Source organism: Scyliorhinus torazame, unplaced genomic scaffold (assembly GCF_047496885.1).
Source record: "Scyliorhinus torazame isolate Kashiwa2021f unplaced genomic scaffold, sScyTor2.1 scaffold_363, whole genome shotgun sequence".
Lineage (NCBI taxonomy): Eukaryota > Metazoa > Chordata > Chondrichthyes > Carcharhiniformes > Scyliorhinidae > Scyliorhinus > Scyliorhinus torazame.
Window position 1 is genome coordinate 36549 of NW_027308090.1, and position 21167 is coordinate 57715.

Genomic DNA, 21167 nt, shown 5'->3' on the forward strand with positions numbered 1-21167 from the left:
TCTGCCCCGCACAGACCCCTTGCTCCCCTCTGCCCCGCACAGACCCCCTCGCTCCCTTCTGCTCCGCACAGACCCCCCTCGCCACACTCTGCCCCTCGCCACCCTCTGCTCCGCACAGACCCCCCTCGCCACCCTCTGCCCCGCACAGGCCCCCCTCGCCACCCTCTGCCCAGCACAGACCCCCTCGCCACCCTCTGCTCCGCACAGGCCCCCCTCGCCACCCTCTGCCCCGCACAGGCCCCCCTCGCCACCCTCTGCCCCGCACAGACCCCCTCACCACCCTCTGCCCAGCAGACCCCCTCGCCACCCTCTGCCCCGCACAGACCCCCCTCGCCACCCTCTGCCCCGCACAGATCCCCTCGCCCCCCTCTGCCCCGCACAGACCCCCTCGCTCCCCTCTGCCCCGCACAGACCCCCTCGCTCCCCTCTGCCCCGCACAGACCCCCTCGCTCCCCTCTGCCCCGCACAGACCCCCTCGCTCCCCTCTGCTCCACACAGACCCCCCTCGCCACACTCTGCCCCGCACAGACCCCCTCGCCACCCTCTGCCCCGCAGAGATCCCCTCGCTCCCCTCTGCCCCGCGCAGACCCCCTCGCTCCCCTCTGCCCCGCACAGACACCTCGCTCCCCTCTGCCCCGCACAGACCCCCTCGCCACCCTCTGCCCCGCACAGACCCCTCGCCCCCCTCTGCCCCGCACAGACCCCCTCGCCACCCTCTGCCCCGCACAGACCCCCTCGCCACCCTCTGCCCCGCAGAGATCCCCTCGCTCCCCTCTGTCCCGCACAGACCCCCTCGCCACCCTCTGCCCCGCGCAGACCCCCTCGTCACCCTCTGCCCCGCGCAGACCCCCTCGCCACTCTCTGCCCCGCGCAGACCCCCTCGCCACCCTCTGCCCCGCACAGACCCCCTCGTCACCCTCTGCCCCGCACAGACCCCCTCGTCACCCTCTGCCCCGCACAGACCCCCTCGCCCCCCTCTGCCCCGCACAGACCCCCTCGCCACCCTCTGCCCCGCACAGACCCCATCTCCACCCTCTGCCCCGCACAGACCCCCCTCTGCCCCGCACAGACACCTCGCCCCCCTCTGCCCCGCACAGACCCCCTCGCCACCCTCTGCCCCGCACAGACCCCATCTCCACCCTCTGCCCCGCACAGACCCCATCTCCACCCTCTGCCCCGCACAGACCCCCCTCTGCCCCGCACAGACCCCCTCGCCACACTCTGCCCCTCGCCACCCTCTGCTCCGCACAGATCCCCTCGCCCCCCCTCTGCCCCGCACAGACCCCCTCGCTCCCCTCTGCCCCGCACAGACCCCCTCGCTCCCCTCTGCCCTGCACAGACCCCCTCGCTCCCCTCTGCCCTGCACAGACCCCCTCGCTCCCCTCTGCCCCGCACAGACCCCCTCGCTCCCCTCTGCTCCGCACAGACCCCCCTCGCCACACTCTGCCCATCGCCACCCTCTGCTCCGCACAGACCCCCCTCGCCACCCTCTGCCCCGCACAGGCCCCCCTCGCCACCCTCTGCCCAGCACAGACCCCCTCGCCACCCTCTGCTCCGCACAGGCCCCCCTCGCCACCCTCTGCCCCGCACAGGCCACCCTCTGCCCCGCACAGACCCCCCTCGCCACCCTCTGCCCCACACAGACCCCCCTCGCCACCCTCTGCCCCGCACAGACCCCCTCGCTCCCCTCTGCCCCGCACAGACCCCCTCACCACCCTCTGCCACAGACCCCCTCGCCACACTCTGCCCCGCGCAGACCCCCTCGCTCCCCTCTGCCCCGCGCAGACCCCCTCGCTCCCCTCTGCCCCGCGCAGACCCCCTCGCTCCCCTCTGCCCCGCACAGACCCCCTCGCCACCCTCTGCCCCGCGCAGACCCCCTCGCCACCCTCTGCCCTGCGCAGACCCCCTCGCCACCCTCTGCCCCGCGCAGACCCCCTCGCCACCCTCTGCCCCGCGCAGACCCCCTCGCCACCCTCTGCCCCGCGCAGACCCCCTCGCTCACCCTGCACAGACCCCTCGCTCCCCTCTGCCCCGCACAGACCCCCTCGCTCCCCTCTGCCCCGCACAGACCCCCTCGCTCCCCTCTGCCCCGCACAGACCCCTTGCTCCCCTCTGCCCCGCACAGACCCCCTCGCTCCCCTCTGCCCCGCACAGACCCCCTCGCTCCCCTCTGCCCCGCGCAGACCCCCTCGCCACCCTCTGCCCCGCGCAGACCCCCTCGCCACCCTCTGCCCCGCGCAGACCCCCTCGCCACCCTCTGCCCCGCGCAGACCCCCTCGCCACCCTCTGCCCCGCGCAGACCCCCTCGCCACCCTCTGCCCCGCACAGACCCCCTCGCCACCCTCTGCCCCGCGCAGACCCCCTCGCTCACCCTGCACAGACCCCTCGCTCCCCTCTGCCCCGCACAGACCCCCTCGCTCCCCTCTGCCCCGCACAGACCCCCTCGCTCCCCTCTGCCCCGCACAGACCCCTTGCTCCCCTCTGCCCCGCACAGACCCCCTCGCTCCCTTCTGCTCCGCACAGACCCCCCTCGCCACACTCTGCCCCTCGCCACCCTCTGCTCCGCATAGACCCCCCTCGCCACCCTCTGCCCCGCACAGGCCCCCCTCGCCACCCTCTGCCCAGCACAGACCCCCTCGCCACCCTCTGCTCCGCACAGGCCCCCCTCGCCACCCTCTGCCCCGCACAGGCCCCCCTCGCCACCCTCTGCCCCGCACAGACCCCCTCACCACCCTCTGCCCAGCAGACCCCCTCGCCACCCTCTGCCCCGCACAGACCCCCCTCGCCACCCTCTGCCCCGCACAGATCCCCTCGCCCCCCTCTGCCCCGCACAGACCCCCTCGCTCCCCTCTGCCCCGCACAGACCCCCTCGCTCCCCTCTGCCCCGCACAGACCCCCTCGCTCCCCTCTGCCCCGCACAGACCCCCTCGCTCCCCTCTGCTCCACACAGACCCCCCTCGCCACACTCTGCCCCGCACAGACCCCCTCGCCACCCTCTGCCCCGCAGAGATCCCCTCGCTCCCCTCTGCCCCGCGCAGACCCCCTCGCTCCCCTCTGCCCCGCACAGACCCCCTCGCCACCCTCTGCCCCGCACAGACCCCTCGCCCCCCTCTGCCCCGCACAGACCCCCTCGCCACCCTCTGCCCCGCACAGACCCCCTCGCCACCCTCTGCCCCGCAGAGATCCCCTCGCTCCCCTCTGTCCCGCACAGACCCCCTCGCCACCCTCTGCCCCGCGCAGACCCCCTCGTCACCCTCTGCCCCGCACAGACCCCCTCGCCACTCTCTGCCCCGCGCAGACCCCCTCGCCACCCTCTGCCCCTCACAGACCCCCTCGTCACCCTCTGCCCCGCACAGACCCCCTCGTCACCCTCTGCCCCGCACAGACCCCCTCGCCCCCCTCTGCCCCGCACAGACCCCCTCGCCACCCTCTGCCCCGCACAGACCCCATCTCCACCCTCTGCCCCGCACAGACCCCCCTCTGCCCCGCACAGACACCTCGCTCCCCTCTGCCCCGCACAGACCCCCTCGCCACCCTCTGCCCCGCACAGACCCCATCTCCCCCCTCTGCCCCGCACAGACCCCCTCGCCACCCTCTGCCCCGCACAGACCCCATCTCCACCCTCTGCCCCGCACAGACCCCCCTCTGCCCCGCACAGACCCCCTCGCCACCCTCTGCTCCGCACGGATCCCCTCGCCCCCCCTCTGCCCCGCACAGACCCCCTCGCTCCCCTCTGCCCCGCACAGACCCCCTCGCTCCTCGCTCCCCTCTGCCCTGCACAGACCCCCTCGCTCCCCTCTGCCCCGCACAGACCCCTCGCTCCCCTCTGCCCCGCACAGACCCCCTCGCTCCCCTCTGCTCCGCACAGACCCCCCTCGCCACACTCTGCCCATCGCCACCCTCTGCTCCGCACAGACCCCCCTCGCCACCCTCTGCCCCGCACAGGCCCCCCTCGCCACCCTCTGCCCAGCACAGACCCCCTCGCCACCCTCTGCTCCACACAGGCCCCCCTCGCCACCCTCTGCCCCGCACAGGCCCCCCTCGCCACCCTCTGCCCAGCAGACCCCCTCGCCACCCTCTGCCACGCACAGACCCCCTCGCTCCCCTCTGCCCCGCGCAGACCCCCTCGCTCCCCTCTGCCCCGCACAGACACCTCGCTCCCCTCTGCCCCGCACAGACCCCCTCGCCACCCTCTGCCCCGCACAGACCCCTCGCTCCCCTCTGCCCCGCACAGACCCCCTCGCCACCCTCTGCCCCGCACAGACCCCCTCGCCACCCTCTGCCCCGCAGAGATCCCCTCGCTCCCCTCTGTCCCGCACAGACCCCCTCGCCACCCTCTGCCCCGCGCAGACCCCCTCGTCACCCTCTGCCCCGCACAGACCCCCTCGCCACTCTCTGCCCCGCGCAGACCCCCTCGCCACCCTCTGCCCCGCACAGACCCCCTCGTCACCCTCTGCCCCGCACAGACCCCCTCGTCACCCTCTGCCCCGCACAGACCCCCTCGCCCCCCTCTGCCCCGCACAGACCCCCTCGCCACCCTCTGCCCCGCACAGACCCCCCTCTGCCCCGCACAGACACCTCGCTCCCCTCTGCCCCGCACAGGCCCCCTCGCCACCCTCTGCCCCGCACAGACCCCATCTCCCCCCTCTGCCCCGCACAGACCCCCTCGCCACCCTCTGCCCCGCACAGACCCCATCTCCACCCTCTGCCCCGCACAGACCCCCCTCTGCCCCGCACAGACCCCCTCGCCACCCTCTGCTCCGCACAGATCCCCTCGCCCCCCCTCTGCCCCGCACAGACCCCCTCGCTCCCCTCTGCCCCGCACAGACCCCCTCGCTCCTCGCTCCCCTCTGCCCTGCACAGACCCCCTCGCTCCCCTCTGCCCCGCACAGACCCCTCGCTCCCCTCTGCCCCGCACAGACCCCCTCGCTCCCCTCTGCTCCGCACAGACCCCCCTCGCCACACTCTGCCCATCGCCACCCTCTGCTCCGCACGGACCCCCCTCGCCACCCTCTGCCCCGCACAGGCCCCCCTCGCCACCCTCTGCCCAGCACAGACCCCCTCGCCACCCTCTGCTCCACACAGGCCCCCCTCGCCACCCTCTGCCCCGCACAGGCCCCCCTCGCCACCCTCTGCCCAGCAGACCCCCTCGCCACCCTCTGCCACGCACAGACCCCCTCGCCACCCTCTGCTCCACACAGGCCCCCCTCTGCCCCGCACAGACACCTCGCTCACCTCTGCCCCGCACAGACACCTCGCTCCCCTCTGCCCAGCAGACCCCCTCGCCACCCTCTGCCCCGCACAGACCCCCCGCACAGACCCCCCTCGCCACCCTCTGCCCCGCACAGACCCCCCTCGCCACCCTCTGCCCCGCACAGATCCCCTCGCCCCCCTCTGCCCCGCACAGACCCCCTCGCTCCCCTCTGCCCCGCACAGACCCCCTCGCTCCCCTCTGCTCCGCACAGACCCCCCTCGCCACACTCTGCCCCTCGCCACCCTCTGCCCCGCACAGGCCGCCCTCGCCACCCTCTGCCCAGCACAGACCCCCTCGCCACCCTCTGCTCCGCACAGGCCCCCCTCGCCACCCTCTGCCCCGCACAGGCCCCCCTCGCCACCCTCTGCCCCGCACAGGCCCCCCTCGCTCCCCTCTGCTCCGCACAGACCCCCCTCGCCACACTCTGCCCCTCGCCACCCTCTGCCCCGCACAGGCCGCCCTCGCCACCCTCTGCTCCGCACAGGCCCCCCTCGCCACCCTCTGTCCCGCACAGGCCCCCCTCGCCACCCTCTGTCCCGCACAGGCCCCCCTCGCCACCCTCTGCTCCGCACAGGCCCCCCTCGCCACCCTCTGCCCCGCACAGACCCCCTCACCACCCTCTGCCCAGCAGACCCCCTCGCCACCCTCTGCCACGCACAGACCCCCTCGCCACCCTCTGCCCCGCACAGACCCCCCTCGCCACCCTCTGTCCCGCACAGACCCCCTCGCCACTCTCTGCCCCGCGCAGACCCCCTCGCCACCCTCTGCCCCGCACAGACCCCCTCACCACCCTCTGCCCAGCAGACCCCCTCGCCACCCTCTGCCACGTACAGACCCCCCGCACAGACCCCCCTCGCCACCCTCTGCCCCGCACAGACCCCCCTCGCCACCCTCTGCCCCGCACAGATCCCCTCGCCCCCCTCTGCCCCGCACAGACCCCCTCGCTCCCCTCTGCCCCGCACAGACCCCCTCGCTCCCCTCTGCCCCGCACAGACCCCCTCGCTCCCCTCTGCCCCGCACAGACCGCATCGCTCCCCTCTGCCCCGCACAGACCCCCTCGCTCCCCTCTGCCCCGCACAGACCCCCTCGCTCCCCTCTGCTCCGCACAGATCCCCTCGCCCCCCTCTGCCCCGCACAGACCCCCTCGCTCCCCTCTGCCCCGCACAGACCCCCTCGCTCCCCTCTGCCCCGCACAGACCCCCTCGCTCCCCTCTGCCCCGCACAGACCCCCTCGCTCCCCTCTGCTCCGCACAGGCACCCCTCGCCACCCTCTGCCCAGCACAGACCCCCTCGCCACCCTCTGCTCCGCACAGGCCCCCCTTGCCACCCTCTGCCCCGCACAGGCCCCCCTCGCCACCCTCTGCCCAGCAGACCCCCTCGCCACCCTCTGCCACGCACAGACCCCCCGCACAGACCCCCCTCGCCACCCTCTGCCCCGCACAGATCCCCTCGCCCCCCTCTGCCCCGCACAGACACCTCGCTCACCACTGACCCGCACAGACCCCCTCGCTCCCCTCTGTCCCGCACAGACCCCCCTCGCCACCCTCTGCCCCGCAGAGATCCCCTCGCTCCCCTCTGCCCCGCACAGACACCTCGCTCACCACTGACCCGCACAGACCCCCTCGCTCCCCTCTGTCCCGCACAGACCCCCTCGCCACCCTCTGCCCCGCGCAGACCCCCTCGCCACCCTCTGCCCCGCGCAAACCCCCTCGTCACCCTCTGCCCCGCGCAGACCCCCTCGCCACCCTCTGCCCCGCACAGACCCCCTCGCCACCCTCTGCCCCGCACAGACCCCCTTGCCACCCTGTGCTCCGCACAGACCCCCTCGCCACCCTCTGCCCCGCACAGACCCCATCTCCACCCTCTGCCCCGCACAGACCCCCCTCTGCCCCGCACAGACCCCCTCGCCACCCTCTGCCACCCTCTGCCACGCACAGACCCCCCGCACAGACCCCCCTCGCCACCCTCTGCCCCGCACAGACCCCCTCGCCACCCTCTGCCACGCACAGACCCCCCCCGCAGACCCCCCTCGCCACCCTCTGCCCCGCACAGACCCCTCGCCCCCCTCTGCCCCGCACAGACACCTCGCTCCCCTCTGCCCCGAACAGACCCCCTCGCCACCCTCTGCTCCACACAGGCCCCCCTCGCCACCCTCTGCCCCGCACAGACCCCCTCACCACCCTCTGCCCAGCAGACCCCCTCGCCACCCTCTGCCACGCACAGACCCCCTCGCCACCCTCTGCCCCGCACAGACCCCCCTCGCCACCCTCTGTCCCGCACAGACCCCCTCGCCACACTCTGCCCCTCGCCACCCTCTGCCCCGCACAGGCCGCCCTCGCCACCCTCTGCTCCGCACAGGCCCCCCTCGCCACCCTCTGTCCCGCACAGGCCCCCCTCGCCACCCTCTGTCCCGCACAGGCCCCCCTCGCCACCCTCTGCTCCGCACAGGCCCCCCTCGCCACCCTCTGCCCCGCACAGACCCCCTCACCACCCTCTGCCCAGCAGACCCCCTCGCCACCCTCTGCCACGCACAGACCCCCTCGCCACCCTCTGCCCCGCACAGACCCCCCTCGCCACCCTCTGTCCCGCACAGACCCCCTCGCCACTCTCTGCCCCGCGCAGACCCCCTCGCCACCCTCTGCCCCGCACAGACCCCCTCACCACCCTCTGCCCAGCAGACCCCCTCGCCACCCTCTGCCACGTACAGACCCCCCGCACAGACCCCCCTCGCCACCCTCTGCCCCGCACAGACCCCCCTCGCCACCCTCTGCCCCGCACAGATCCCCTCGCCCCCCTCTGCCCCGCACAGACCCCCTCGCTCCCCTCTGCCCCGCACAGACCCCCTCGCTCCCCTCTGCCCCGCACAGACCCCCTCGCTCCCCTCTGCCCCGCACAGACCGCCTCGCTCCCCTCTGCCCCGCACAGACCCCCTCGCTCCCCTCTGCCCCGCACAGACCCCCTCGCTCCCCTCTGCTCCGCACAGATCCCCTCGCCCCCCTCTGCCCCGCACAGACCCCCTCGCTCCCCTCTGCCCCGCACAGACCCCCTCGCTCCCCTCTGCCCCGCACAGACCCCCTCGTTCCCCTCTGCCCCGCACAGACCCCCTCGCTCCCCTCTGCTCCGCACAGGCACCCCTCGCCACCCTCTGCCCAGCACAGACCCCCTCGCCACCCTCTGCTCCGCACAGGCCCCCCTTGCCACCCTCTGCCCCGCACAGGCCCCCCTCGCCACCCTCTGCCCAGCAGACCCCCTCGCCACCCTCTGCCACGCACAGACCCCCCGCACAGACCCCCCTCGCCACCCTCTGCCCCGCACAGATCCCCTCGCCCCCCTCTGCCCCGCACAGACACCTCGCTCACCACTGACCCGCACAGACCCCCTCGCTCCCCTCTGTCCCGCACAGACCCCCCTCGCCACCCTCTGCCCCGCAGAGATCCCCTCGCTCCCCTCTGCCCCGCACAGACACCTCGCTCACCACTGACCCGCACAGACCCCCTCGCTCCCCTCTGTCCCGCACAGACCCCCTCGCCACCCTCTGCCCCGCGCAGACCCCCTCGCCACCCTCTGCCCCGCGCAAACCCCCTCGTCACCCTCTGCCCCGCGCAGACCCCCTCACCACCCTCTGCCCCGCACAGACCCCCTCGCCACCCTCTGCCCCGCACAGACCCCCTTGCCACCCTGTGCTCCGCACAGACCCCCTCGCCACCCTCTGCCCCGCACAGACCCCATCTCCACCCTCTGCCCCGCACAGACCCCCCTCTGCCCCGCACAGACCCCCTCGCCACCCTCTGCCACACTCTGCCACGCACAGACCCCCCGCACAGACCCCCCTCGCCACCCTCTGCCCCGCACAGACCCCCTCGCCACCCTCTGCCACGCACAGACCCCCCCCGCAGACCCCCCTCGCCACCCTCTGCCCCGCACAGACCCCTCTGCCCCGCACAGACACCTCGCTCCCCTCTGCCCCGAACAGACCCCCTCGCCACCCTCTGCTCCACACAGGCCCCCCTCGCCACCCTCTGCCCCGCACAGACCCCCTCACCACCCTCTGCCCAGCAGACCCCCTCGCCACCCTCTGCCACGCACAGACCCCCTCGCCACCCTCTGCCCCGCACAGACCCCCCTCGCCACCCTCTGTCCCGCACAGACCCCCTCGCCACTCTCTGCCCCGCGCAGACCCCCTCGCCACCCTCTGCCCCGCACAGACCCCCTCACCACCCTCTGCCCAGCAGACCCCCTCGCCACCCTCTGCCACGTACAGACCCCCCGCACAGACCCCCCTCGCCACCCTCTGCCCCGCACAGACCCCCCTCGCCACCCTCTGCCCCGCACAGATCCCCTCGCCCCCCTCTGCCCCGCACAGACCCCCTCGCTCCCCTCTGCCCCGCACAGACCCCCTCGCTCCCCTCTGCCCCGCACAGACCCCCTCGCTCCCCTCTGCCCCGCACAGACCCCCTCGCTCCCCTCTGCCCCGCACAGACCCCCTCGCTCCCCTCTGCCCCGCACAGACCCCCTCGCTCCCCTCTGCTCCGCACAGATCCCCTCGCCCCCCTCTGCCCCGCACAGACCCCCTCGCTCCCCTCTGCCCCGCACAGACCCCCTCGCTCCCCTCTGCCCCGCACAGACCCCCTCGCTCCCCTCTGCCCCGCACAGACCCCCTCGCTCCCCTCTGCTCCGCACAGGCACCCCTCGCCACCCTCTGCCCAGCACAGACCCCCTCGCCACCCTCTGCTCCGCACAGGCCCCCCTTGCCACCCTCTGCCCCGCACAGGCCCCCCTCGCCACCCTCTGCCCAGCAGACCCCCTCGCCACCCTCTGCCACGCACAGACCCCCCGCACAGACCCCCCTCGCCACCCTCTGCCCCACACAGATCCCCTCGCCCCCCTCTGCCCCGCACAGACACCTCGCTCACCACTGACCCGCACAGACCCCCTCGCTCCCCTCTGTCCCGCACAGACCCCCCTCGCCACCCTCTGCCCCGCAGAGATCCCCTCGCTCCCCTCTGCCCCGCACAGACACCTCGCTCACCACTGACCCGCACAGACCCCCTCGCTCCCCTCTGTCCCGCACAGACCCCCTCGCCACCCTCTGCCCCGCGCAGACCCCCTCGCCACCCTCTGCCCCGCGCAAACCCCCTCGTCACCCTCTGCCCCGCGCAGACCCCCTCGCCACCCTCTGCCCCGCACAGACCCCCTCGCCACCCTCTGCCCCGCACAGACCCCCTCGCCACCCTGTGCTCCGCACAGACCCCCTCGCCACCCTCTGCCCCGCACAGACCCCATCTCCACCCTCTGCCCCGCACAGACCCCCCTCTGCCCCGCACAGACCCCCTCGCCACCCTCTGCCACCCTCTGCCACGCACAGACCCCCCTCGCCACCCTCTGCCCCGCACAGACCCCCTCGCCACCCTCTGCCACGCACAGACCCCCCCGCAGACCCCCCTCGCCCCCCTCTGCCCCGCACAGACACCTCGCTCCCCTCTGCCCCGAACAGACCCCCTCGCCACCCTCTGCCCCGCAGAGATCCCCTCGCTCCCCTCTGTCCCGCACAGACCCCCTCGCCACCCTCTGCCCCGCGCAGACCCCCTCGTCACCCTCTGCCCCGCACAGACCCCCTCGCCACCCTCTGCCACTCTCTGCCCCGCGCAGACCCCCTCGCCACCCTCTGCCACTCTCTGCCCCGCACAGACCCCCTCGCCACCCTCTGCCACTCACTGCCCCGCGCAGACCCCCTCGCCACCCTCTGCCACTCTCTGCCCCGCACAGACCCCCTCGCCACCCTCTGCCACTCTCTGCCCCGCGCAGACCCCCTCGCCACCCTCTGCCACCCTCTGCCCCGCACAGACCCCCTCGCCACCCTCTGCCCCGCACAGACCCCCTCGCCACCCTCTGCCCCACACAGACCCCATCTCCCCCTCTGCCCCGCACAGACCCCCTCGCCACCCTCTGCCCCGCACAGACCCCCTCGCCACCCTCTGCCCCGCACAGACCCCATCTCCACCCTCTGCCCCGCACAGACCCCCCTCTGCCCCGCACAGACCCCCTCGCCACCCTCTGCTCCGCACAGACCCCCTCGCCACCCTCTGCCCCGCACAGACCCCCTCGCCCCCCTCTGCCCCGCACAGACCACCTCGCCACACTCTGCCCCGCGCAGACCCCCCTTGCCACACTCTGCCCCGCGCAGACCCCCTCGCTCCCCTCTGCCCCGCACAGACCCCCTCGCCACCCTCTGCCCCGCACAGACCCCCTCGCCACCCTCTGCCCCGCACAGACCCCCTCGCCACCCTCTGCCCCGCACAGACCCCCTCACCACCCTCTGCCACGCACAGACCCCTCGCCACCCTCTGCCCCGCGCAGACCCCCCTCGCCACCCTCTGCCCCGCGCAGACCCCCTCGCCACCCTCTGCCCCGCGCAGACCCCCCTCGCCACCCTCTGCCCCACGCAGACCCCCCTCGCCACACTCTGCCCCGCGCAGACCCCCTCGCTCCCCTCTGCCCCGCGCAGACCCCCTCGCTCCGCTCTGCCCCGCACAGACCCCCTCGCTCCCCTCTGCCCCGCACAGACCCCCTCGCTCCGCTCTGCCCCGCACAGACCCCCTCTGCCCCGCACAGACCCCCTCGCCACCCTCTGCTCCTCACAGACCCCCCTCGCCACCCTCTGCCCCGCACAGACCCCCTCGCCACCCTCTGCCCCGCACAGACCCCCTCGCCCCCTCTGCCCCGCACAGACCCCCTCGCTCCCCTCTGCCCCACACAGACCCACTCGCTCCCCTCTGCCCCGCACAGACCCCCTCGCCTCCCTCTGCCCCGCGCAGACCCCCTCGCTCCCATCTGCCCCGCGCAGACCCCCTCGCCACCCTCTGCTCCGCACAGACCCCCTCGCCACCCTCTGCCCCGCACAGACCCCCTCGCCCCCCTCTGCCCCGCACAGACCACCTCGCCACACTCTGCCCCGCGCAGACCCCCCTTGCCACACTCTGCCCCGCGCAGACCCCCTCGCTCCCCTCTGCCCCGCACAGACCCCCTCGCCACCCTCTGCCCCGCACAGACCCCCTCGCCACCCTCTGCCCCGCACAGACCCCCTCGCCACCCTCTGCCCCGCACAGACCCCCTCACCACCCTCTGCCACGCACAGACCCCTCGCCACCCTCTGCCCCGCGCAGACCCCCCTCGCCACCCTCTGCCCCGCGCAGACCCCCTCGCCACCCTCTGCCCCGCGCAGACCCCCCTCGCCACCCTCTGCCCCACGCAGACCCCCCTCGCCACACTCTGCCCCGCGCAGACCCCCTCGCTCCCCTCTGCCCCGCGCAGACCCCCTCGCTCCCCTCTGCCCCGCACAGACCCCCTCGCTCCCCTCTGCCCCGCACAGACCCCCTCTGCCCCGCACAGACCCCCTCGCCACCCTCTGCTCCTCACAGACCCCCCTCGCCACCCTCTGCCCCGCACAGACCCCCTCGCCACCCTCTGCCCCGCACAGACCCCCTCGCCCCCTCTGCCCCGCACAGACCCCCTCGCTCCCCTCTGCCCCACACAGACCCACTCGCTCCCCTCTGCCCCGCACAGACCCCCTCGCCTCCCTCTGCCCCGCGCAGACCCCCTCGCTCCCATCTGCCCCGCGCAGACCCCCTCGCTCCCCTCTGCCCCGCGCAGACCCCCTCGCTCCCCTCTGCCCCGCACAGACCCCCTCGCTCCCCTCTGCCCCGCACAGACCCCCTCGCCACCCTCTGCCCCGCACAGACCCCCTCGCTCCCCTCTGCCCCGCACAGACCCCCTCTGCCCCGCACAGACCCCCTCGCCACCCTCTGCCACAGACCCCCTCGCTCCCCTCTGCCCCGCACAGACCCCCTCGCTCCCCTCTGCCCAGCACAGACCCCCTCGCCACCCTCTGCCCCGCACAGACCCCCTCGCCACCCCCTCGCCACCCTCTGCCCCGCACAGACCCCCTCGCCACCCTCTGCCCAGCACAGACCCCCTCGCTCCCCTCTGCCCCGCACAGACCCCCTCGCCACCCTCTGCCCCGCACAGACCCCCTCGCTCCCCTCTGCCCCGCACAGACCCCCTCGCCACCCTCTGCCCCGCACAGACCCCCTCACCACCCTCTGCCCCGCACAGACCCCCTCGCTCCCCTCTGCCCCGCGCCGACCCCCTCTGCACGTGGGGGGAGGGGGGAGCTGTGGGGGGAGGGGGATCTGTGGGGGGAGGGGGAGCTGTGGGGAGGGTGACGCACGCGGGGGGAGGGGAGCTGTGGGGGAGGGTGACGCACGCGGGGGGAGCTGCGGGGAGGGTGATGCACGTGGGGGAGGGGGAGCTGGGGGACGGGGGGCTGAGGGGGAGGGGCAGCTGAGGGGAGGGTGACGCACGTGGGGGGAGGGGGTCCGCACGGGGGGAGGGGGTCCGCGCGGGGGGGGAGGGGGTCCGCGCGGGGGGGAGGGGGTCCGCGCGGGGGGGGAGGGGGTCCGCGCGGGGGGGGAGGGGGTCCGCGCGGGGGGGAGGGGGTCGGCGCGGGGGGAGGGGGTCGGCGCGGGGGGGGAGGGGGTCGGCGCGGGGGGAGGGGGTCGGCGCGGGGGAGGGGCTCCGCGCGGGGGGAGGGTTCCGCGCGGGGGGAGTCTGGCAGTTTTGACACCCCCATGCCTCCCCCTCCTGTCTCTCTCTCTCTCCTGTAGTACAGACAGCAGCACACCCTCCTCCATAAAGTCAACGGTGTGATGATGCTGGCCAGCTTCTTCCTGTGCCGGATCCTGCTCTTCCCCTACATGTACTGGGTGTACGGCCAGGAGCTGGGCCTGCCCCTCCACCGTGTCCCCCTCGAGCTGCCCGCCCTCTACAACTTGGCAGCGCTGCTGCTGATGGCCCCCAGGTCTACTGGTTCTCGCTGATCTGCCGCGGGGCATTCCGCCTCTTCCGACGTCCCCGCTCGAAAGGGCTGCCGCCCCCCCTGCAGGAGCACCTCAACGGCTGTGTCCCCCCCTCCTCCTCCACCTCCTCCTCGCCCTCCCTCTCCCCCTCGCCCTCCCCCATCTCCTCCAACGAGCCCAGCCCAGCTGAGGAACAGAAGCCTGTCTAAGGCAGGCACAGCAAAGGGGGAGGGGGGGGGGGGGGGGGGGGGGGGGGGGCGGCGAGGCGACAAGCCCCCTCCCCCCTCATCACTATCTCCCCCCGAGCCTCCCCCTCCTCTCCCCCCCGCTCCTCTTCCTCTCCCCCTCCTCTTCCTCTCCTCTTCCTCTTCCTCTCCCCCTCCTCTTCCTCTTCCCCTCCCCCTCCTCTTCCTCTTCCTCTCCCTTCCTCTTCCTCTCCCCCTCCCTCCTCTTCCTCTCCCCCTCCCCCCTCCTCTCCCCCTCCCCCCTCCTCCCCCCCTCCTCCCTCCTCCCTCCTCCCTCCTCCCCCCTCCTCCCTCCACTCCCCCTCCCCCCTCCCCTCCCCCTCCCCCCTCCTCTCCCCCCTCCTCTCCCCCTCCTCTTCCCCCCTCCTCTCCCCCCTCCTCTCCCCCTCCCCCTCCCCCTCCTCTCCCCCTCCCCTCCCCATCCCCCCTCCCTCCTCTCCCCACCCCCCTCCCCCCTCCCTCCCTCCCCCCTCTCCCCTCCCTCCCCCCTCTCCCCATCCCCCTCCTCTCCCCATCCCCCTCCTCTCCCCATCCCCCTCCTCTCCCCATCCCCCCTCCTCTCCCCATCCCCCTCCTCTCCCCATCCCCCTCCTCACTCCTCTTCCTCCTCCCCCTCCTCTCCCCCCCTCCCTCTCCTCTCCCCCCTCCCTCTCCCCCTCCTCTCTCCCCCCCTCCCTCTCTCCCTCCCCCTCCCCCTCCCCCTCCCCCTCTCCTCTCCCCTCTCCTTCCCCCTCCACACCCCTACCCCCTTCTTCCCGAAGTATTAAATTAAACCACAAAGTGTTGCGAGTTTAACCGAGGCAGAGGCAGGGATTTACCGGAAGGGGTCTGTTTCTCTCTCTCCCCCTTCCCGGCCCTGCAGCCTCCCCAGTATCAGCGTCAGCACTTTAACGGCATTGATGGAGTTTGAGGTGAGATAGAGGCGCAGACTCTCCCCTCCGACCGACCCACATCAGGGGAGAATACAGACGGCCCACCCACTCTCGGGAGCATCTCTCTCTCTCTCACACACTCTCACACACTCACTCACACACACACTCTCCCTCTCACACTCTCTCACTCACTCACACTCTCACACACACTCTCTCTCTCACACACTCTCACACACTCACTCTCAGTCTCACACACACTCACTCTCAGTCTCACTCACACACTCTCTCACACACTCTCTCACACACTCTCTCACACTCACTCTCTCACACACACTCAGACTCTCACATATACTCTTTCTCGAACATCAGTCTGTCACACACATATACAATCTCTCATACTCACTTATTCACTCTCATGCATGCACTTTCGCACGTACACACACTGTCAGCCCCATGTGAGGATTACGAGGGGGAGTGTGTGGAATGGTTACAATGGTCAGTATTTTGTTCTTTCTGATGAGGGACTGTGAGCTCCTGGTATTTATTTGAAGCAGTTTGATATGTTTCTCTGCTTGCTGATGATTCAGCGTTGTACATATTTTATTTATTCTTTATTTATTAACAAGTTGAAGGAGATGGTTTGGTAGGGACCACACCTCCCTGGAGAGTGAAATCGGGTGGGCTTCCGCGAGCCCCCGCCTGTCAGCAAGGGGGATGAAGAGAGAGCTCCGATGTACGGGAGGCGGCTGCCGGGTGAGGCAGCGTGGCGAGAGCAGGCACTGAGCCCCCCGTGTGTGAGGCAGGGGGGAGCATTGCCCACTAGACCCTGGGCAAATTGAATCGGGTCAGCATCGCGTTCCGCACGCACATCCCAAATCCACACCCAACCGACAAAACGGAACGTCAGAGCAGTTTGTAAATAACTGAGACCCCAAGGAGCAGACACCTTGTAAGATTATCCAGGAGCTACTTTCTTCCTTCCAATGTAGTGTGAAAATATTGTACACATTATGTTAAAATACTGCTGTAAACTTGTTGAAGCTTATACTTGTATCTATAAATACCTTCAATATTCCAGATCAACAAGCTTTCTTTGTCATGTGTATATATCTTTAGATGTGCTTGTGTATATATGCAGACACACACGCATACTCGTGTACGCACACAAGCACGCATACACACAAACCTGCATGCACTTAGATATGCACATGTTCATACTCATACATGTGCACACACACTGACCCTTTCTGCATATCCCGGTCTCTTTAAGAACTTGTGATGCAGAAACTTTCATCTTTGAGCCGGAGATTAATCCGGAGGCCCTGTACCCCGGGGGAGTGTCGGTGCCCGTGGGGCGGGCCCGTACCGGGGGGGGGGGGGGGAAGAGTCGGTGCCCGTGGGGCGGGGCCATACCGGGGGGGCGGAGAGAGTCGGTGCCCATGGGGGAGCCGTATCGGGGGCGGGGGGGAGTCGGTGCCTATGTGGGGGATCCGGTACCCAGGAGCGGGGGCAGTCTGTGCCCGTGCGGGGGACCCCTGTAACCCGGGTGGGGGGGCAGTCGGTGCCCGTGCGGGGGACCCCGGGAGCGGGGGGCAGGCTGTGCCCGTGCGGGGGACCCCGTACCCGGGTGGGGGGGCAGTCGGTGCCCGTGCGGGGGGACCCCGGGAGCGGGGGCAGGCTGTGCCCGTGCGGGGGACCCCGGGAGCGGGGGCAGGCTGTGCCCGTGCGGGGGACACCGTACCCGGATGGGGGGGCAGTCGGTGCCCGTGCGGGGGACCCCCGGGAGCGGGGGCAGGCTGTGCCCGTGCGGGGGACCCCGTACCCTGGTGGGGGGGCAGTCGGTGCCCGTGCGGGGGACCCCGTACCCGGGAGCGGGGGCAGGCTGTGCCCGTGCGGGGGACCCCGTACCCGGGGGCAGGCTGTGCCCGTGCGGGGGACCCCGTACCCGGGAGCGGGGGCAGGCTGTGCCCGTGCGGGGGACCCCGGGAGCGGGGGCAGGCTGTGCCCCGTGCGGGGGACCCCGGGAGCGGGGGCAGGCTGTGCCCGTGCAGGGGACCCCGTACCCGGGAGGGGGACGAAGAATACCGGTGCCCGTGGGGGAGACCTTATACCCCCCCCCGAGGGGTATCTCGTACTCCGGAGGGGGGGGGGGGGGGGGGTCGTTATCTGCACGAATTCTGGGTTGGGAGGCAGTGCCAGGATTAAGGTGGGTTCGATGGAGACCGGATTAGTGGCAGCCATCGTCGCCCCGCCTCACAGCTCAGACCACCCTCACAGCTCAGACCCCCGTCACAGCTCAGACCCCCGTCACAGCTCAGACCACTGTCACAGCTCAGACCACCGTCACAGCTCAGACCCTCACAGCTCAGACCACCCTCACAGCCCAGACCCTCACAGCTCAGACCCTCACAGCTCAGACCCTCACAGCTCAGACCCTCACAGCTCAGACCCTCACAGCTCAGACCCTCACAGCTCAGACCCTCACAGCTCAGACCCTCACAGCTCAGACCCTCACAGCTCAGACCCTCACAGCTCAGACCCTCACAGCTCAGACCCTCACAGCTCAGACCCTCACAGCTCAGACCCTCACAGCTCAGACCCTCACAGCTCAGACCACCCTCACAGCTCAGACCCTCACAGCTCAGACCACCCTCACAGCTCAGACCACCCTCACAGCTCAGACCCTCACAGCTCAGACCCTCACAGCTCAGACCCTCACAGCTCAGACCACCCTCACAGCTCAGACCCTCACAGCTCAGACCCTCACAGCTCAGACCACCCTCACAGCTCAGACCCTCACAGCTCAGACCACCCTCTCAGCTCAGACCACCCTCACAGCTCAGGACCCCCGTCACAGCTCAGACCACTGTCACAGCTCAGACCCTCACAGCTCAGACCCTCACAGCTCAGACCCTCACAGCTCAGACCCTCACAGCTCAGACCCTCACAGCTCAGACCCTCACAGCTCAGACCCTCACAGCTCAGACCACCCTCACAGCTCAGACCCTCACAGCTCAGACCCTCACAGCTCAGACCACCCTCACAGCTCAGACCACCGTCACAGCTCAGACCCTCACAGCTCAGACCCTCACAGCTCAGACCCTCACAGCTCAGACCCTCACAGCTCAGACCCTCACAGCTCAGACCCCCGTCACAGCTCAGACCCTCACAGCTCAGACCCTCACAGCTCAGACCCTCACAGCTCAGACCCTCACAGCTCAGACCCTCACAGCTCAGACCACCCTCACAGCTCAGACCCTCACAGCTCAGACTCTCACAGCTCAGACCCTCACAGCTCAGACCCTCACAGCCCAGACCACCCTCTCAGCTCAGACCCTCACAGCCCAGACCACCCTCACAGCTCAGACCACCCTCACAGCTCAGACCACCCTCACAGCCCAGACCCTCACAGCTCAGACCACCCTCACAGCCCAGACCCTCACAGCTCAGACCCTCACAGCTCAGACCACCCTCACAGCTCAGACCCTCACAGCTCAGACCACCCTCTCAGCTCAGACCACCCTCACAGCTCAGACCCTCACAGCTCAGACCACCCTCACAGCTCAGACCACCCTCACAGCTCAGACCACCCTCACAGCTCAGACCACCCTCACAGCTCAGACCCTCACAGCTCAGACCCTCACAGCTCAGACCCTCACAGCTCAGACCACCCTCACAGCTCAGACCACCGTCACAGCTCAGACCCTCACAGCTCAGACCACCCTCACAGCTCAGACCACCCTCACAGCTCAGACCCTCACAGCTCAGACTCTCACAGCTCAGACCACCGTCACAGCTCAGACCACCGTCACAGCTCAGACCCTCACAGCTCAGACCACCCTCACAGCTCAGACCACCCTCACAGCTCAGACCCTCACAGCTCAGACTCTCACAGCTCAGACCCTCACAGCTCAGACCCTCACAGCTCAGACCCTCAGCTCAGACCCTCACAGCTCAGACCCTCACAGCTCAGACCCTCACAGCTCAGACCCTCAGCTCAGACCCTCACAGCTCAGACCCTCACAGCTCAGACCCTCACAGCTCAGACCCTCACAGCTCAGACCCTCACAGCTCAGACCCTCACAGCTCAGACCCTCACAGCTCAGACCCTCACAGCTCAGACCCTCACAGCTCAGACCACCCTCACAGCTCAGACCCTCACAGCTCAGACCCTCAGCTCAGACCCTCACAGCTCAGACCACCGTCACAGCCCAGACCCTCACAGCTCAGACCACCCTCACAGCTCAGACCCTCACAGCTCAGACCCTCACAGCTCAGACCCTCACAGCTCAGACCACCGTCACAGCTCAGACCACCGTCACAGCTCAGACCCTCACAGCTCAGACTCTCACAGCTCAGACCCTCACAGCTCAGACCCTCACAGCTCAGACCCTCACAGCTCAGACCCTCAGCTCAGACCCCTCACAGCTCAGACCACCGTCACAGCTCAGACCCTCACAGCTCAGACCCTCACAGCTCAGACTCTCACAGCTCAGACCCTCACAGCTCAGACCCTCACAGCTCAGACCCTCACAGCTCAGACCCTCAGCTCAGACCCTCACAGCTCAGACCATCGTCACAGCTCAGACCCTCACAGCTCAGACCACCCTCACAGCTCAGACCCTCACAGCTCAGACCCTCACAGCTCAGACCCTCACAGCTCAGACCCTCACAGCTCAGACCCTCACAGCTCAGACCACCCTCAGAGCTCAGACCACCCTCTCAGCTCAGACCCTCACAGCTCAGACCCTCACAGCTCAGACCCTCACAGCTCAGACCCTCACAGCTCAGACCCTCACAGCTCAGACCTCACAGCTCAGACCCTCACAGCTCAGACCCTCACAGCTCAGACCCTCACAGCTCAGACCCTCACAGCTCAGACCCTCACAGCTCAGACCCTCACAGCTCAGACCACCCTCAGAGCTCAGACCACCCTCTCAGCTCAGACCACCCTCTCAGCTCAGACCCTCACAGCTCAGACCACTCTCACAGCTCAGACCCTCACAGCTCAGACCACCCTCACAGCTCAGACCACCCTCACAGCTCAGACCACCGTCACAGCTCAGACCCTCACAGCTCAGACCCTCACAGCTCAGACCCTCACAGCTCAGACCCTCACAGCTCAGACCCTCACAGCCCAGACCACCCTCACAGCTCAGACTCTCACAGCTCAGACCCTCACAGCTCAGACCACCCTCACAGCTCAGACTCTCACAGCTCAGACTCTCACAGCTCAGACTCTCACAGCTCAGACCCTCACAGCTCAGACCCTCACAGCTCAGACCCTCACAGCTCAGACCCTCACAGCCCAGACCACCCTCACAGCTCAGACCCTCACAGCCCAGACCCTCACAGCCCAGACCCTCACAGCTCAGACCCTCACAGCTCAGACCACCGTCACAGCCCAGACCGCCGTCACAGCTCAGACCCTCACAGCCCAGACCCTCACAGCCCAGACCCTCACAGCCCAGACCCTCACAGCTCAGACCCTCACAGCCCAGACCACCGTCACAGCCCAGACCGCCGTCACAGCTCAGACCCTCACAGCCCAGACCTCACAGCCCAGACCCTCACAGCCCAGACCCTCACAGCTCAGACCCTCACAGCCCAGACCCTCACAGCCCAGACCCTCACAGCTCAGACCCTCACAGCCCAGACCGCCGTCACAGCCCAGACCGCCGTCACAGCTCAGACCGCCGTCACAGCTCAGACCACCCTCACAGCTCAGACCCTCACAGCTCAGACCCTCACAGCTCAGACCCTCACAGCTCAGACCCACCGTCACAGCTCAGACCCTCACAGCTCAGACCACCCTCACAGCTCAGACCGCCCTCACAGCTCAGACCCCCGTCACAGCTCAGACCCTCACAGCTTGCCTCATTACACTGGGCCCGAGCAGAGTTTACTGCTACATCAGCGCCTTCCACAGCCCAGAGATTAT

General features: G+C 70.5%; 1 protein-coding gene across 1 annotated transcript in view; it reads left to right on the forward strand.

The window, feature by feature from the left end:
• Positions 1-14578, forward strand: part of LOC140406210 (ceramide synthase-like) — a gene marked incomplete at its 5' end in the record, with an annotated part of 50019 nt that extends 35441 nt beyond the window's left edge. The window contains 2 exon segments of the mRNA XM_072494352.1: positions 13918-14104; positions 14107-14578. Of these exon segments, the coding sequence (XP_072350453.1) occupies positions 13918-14104; positions 14107-14318 (399 nt within the window).
• Between the last annotated feature and the right edge of the window lie 6589 nt (positions 14579-21167).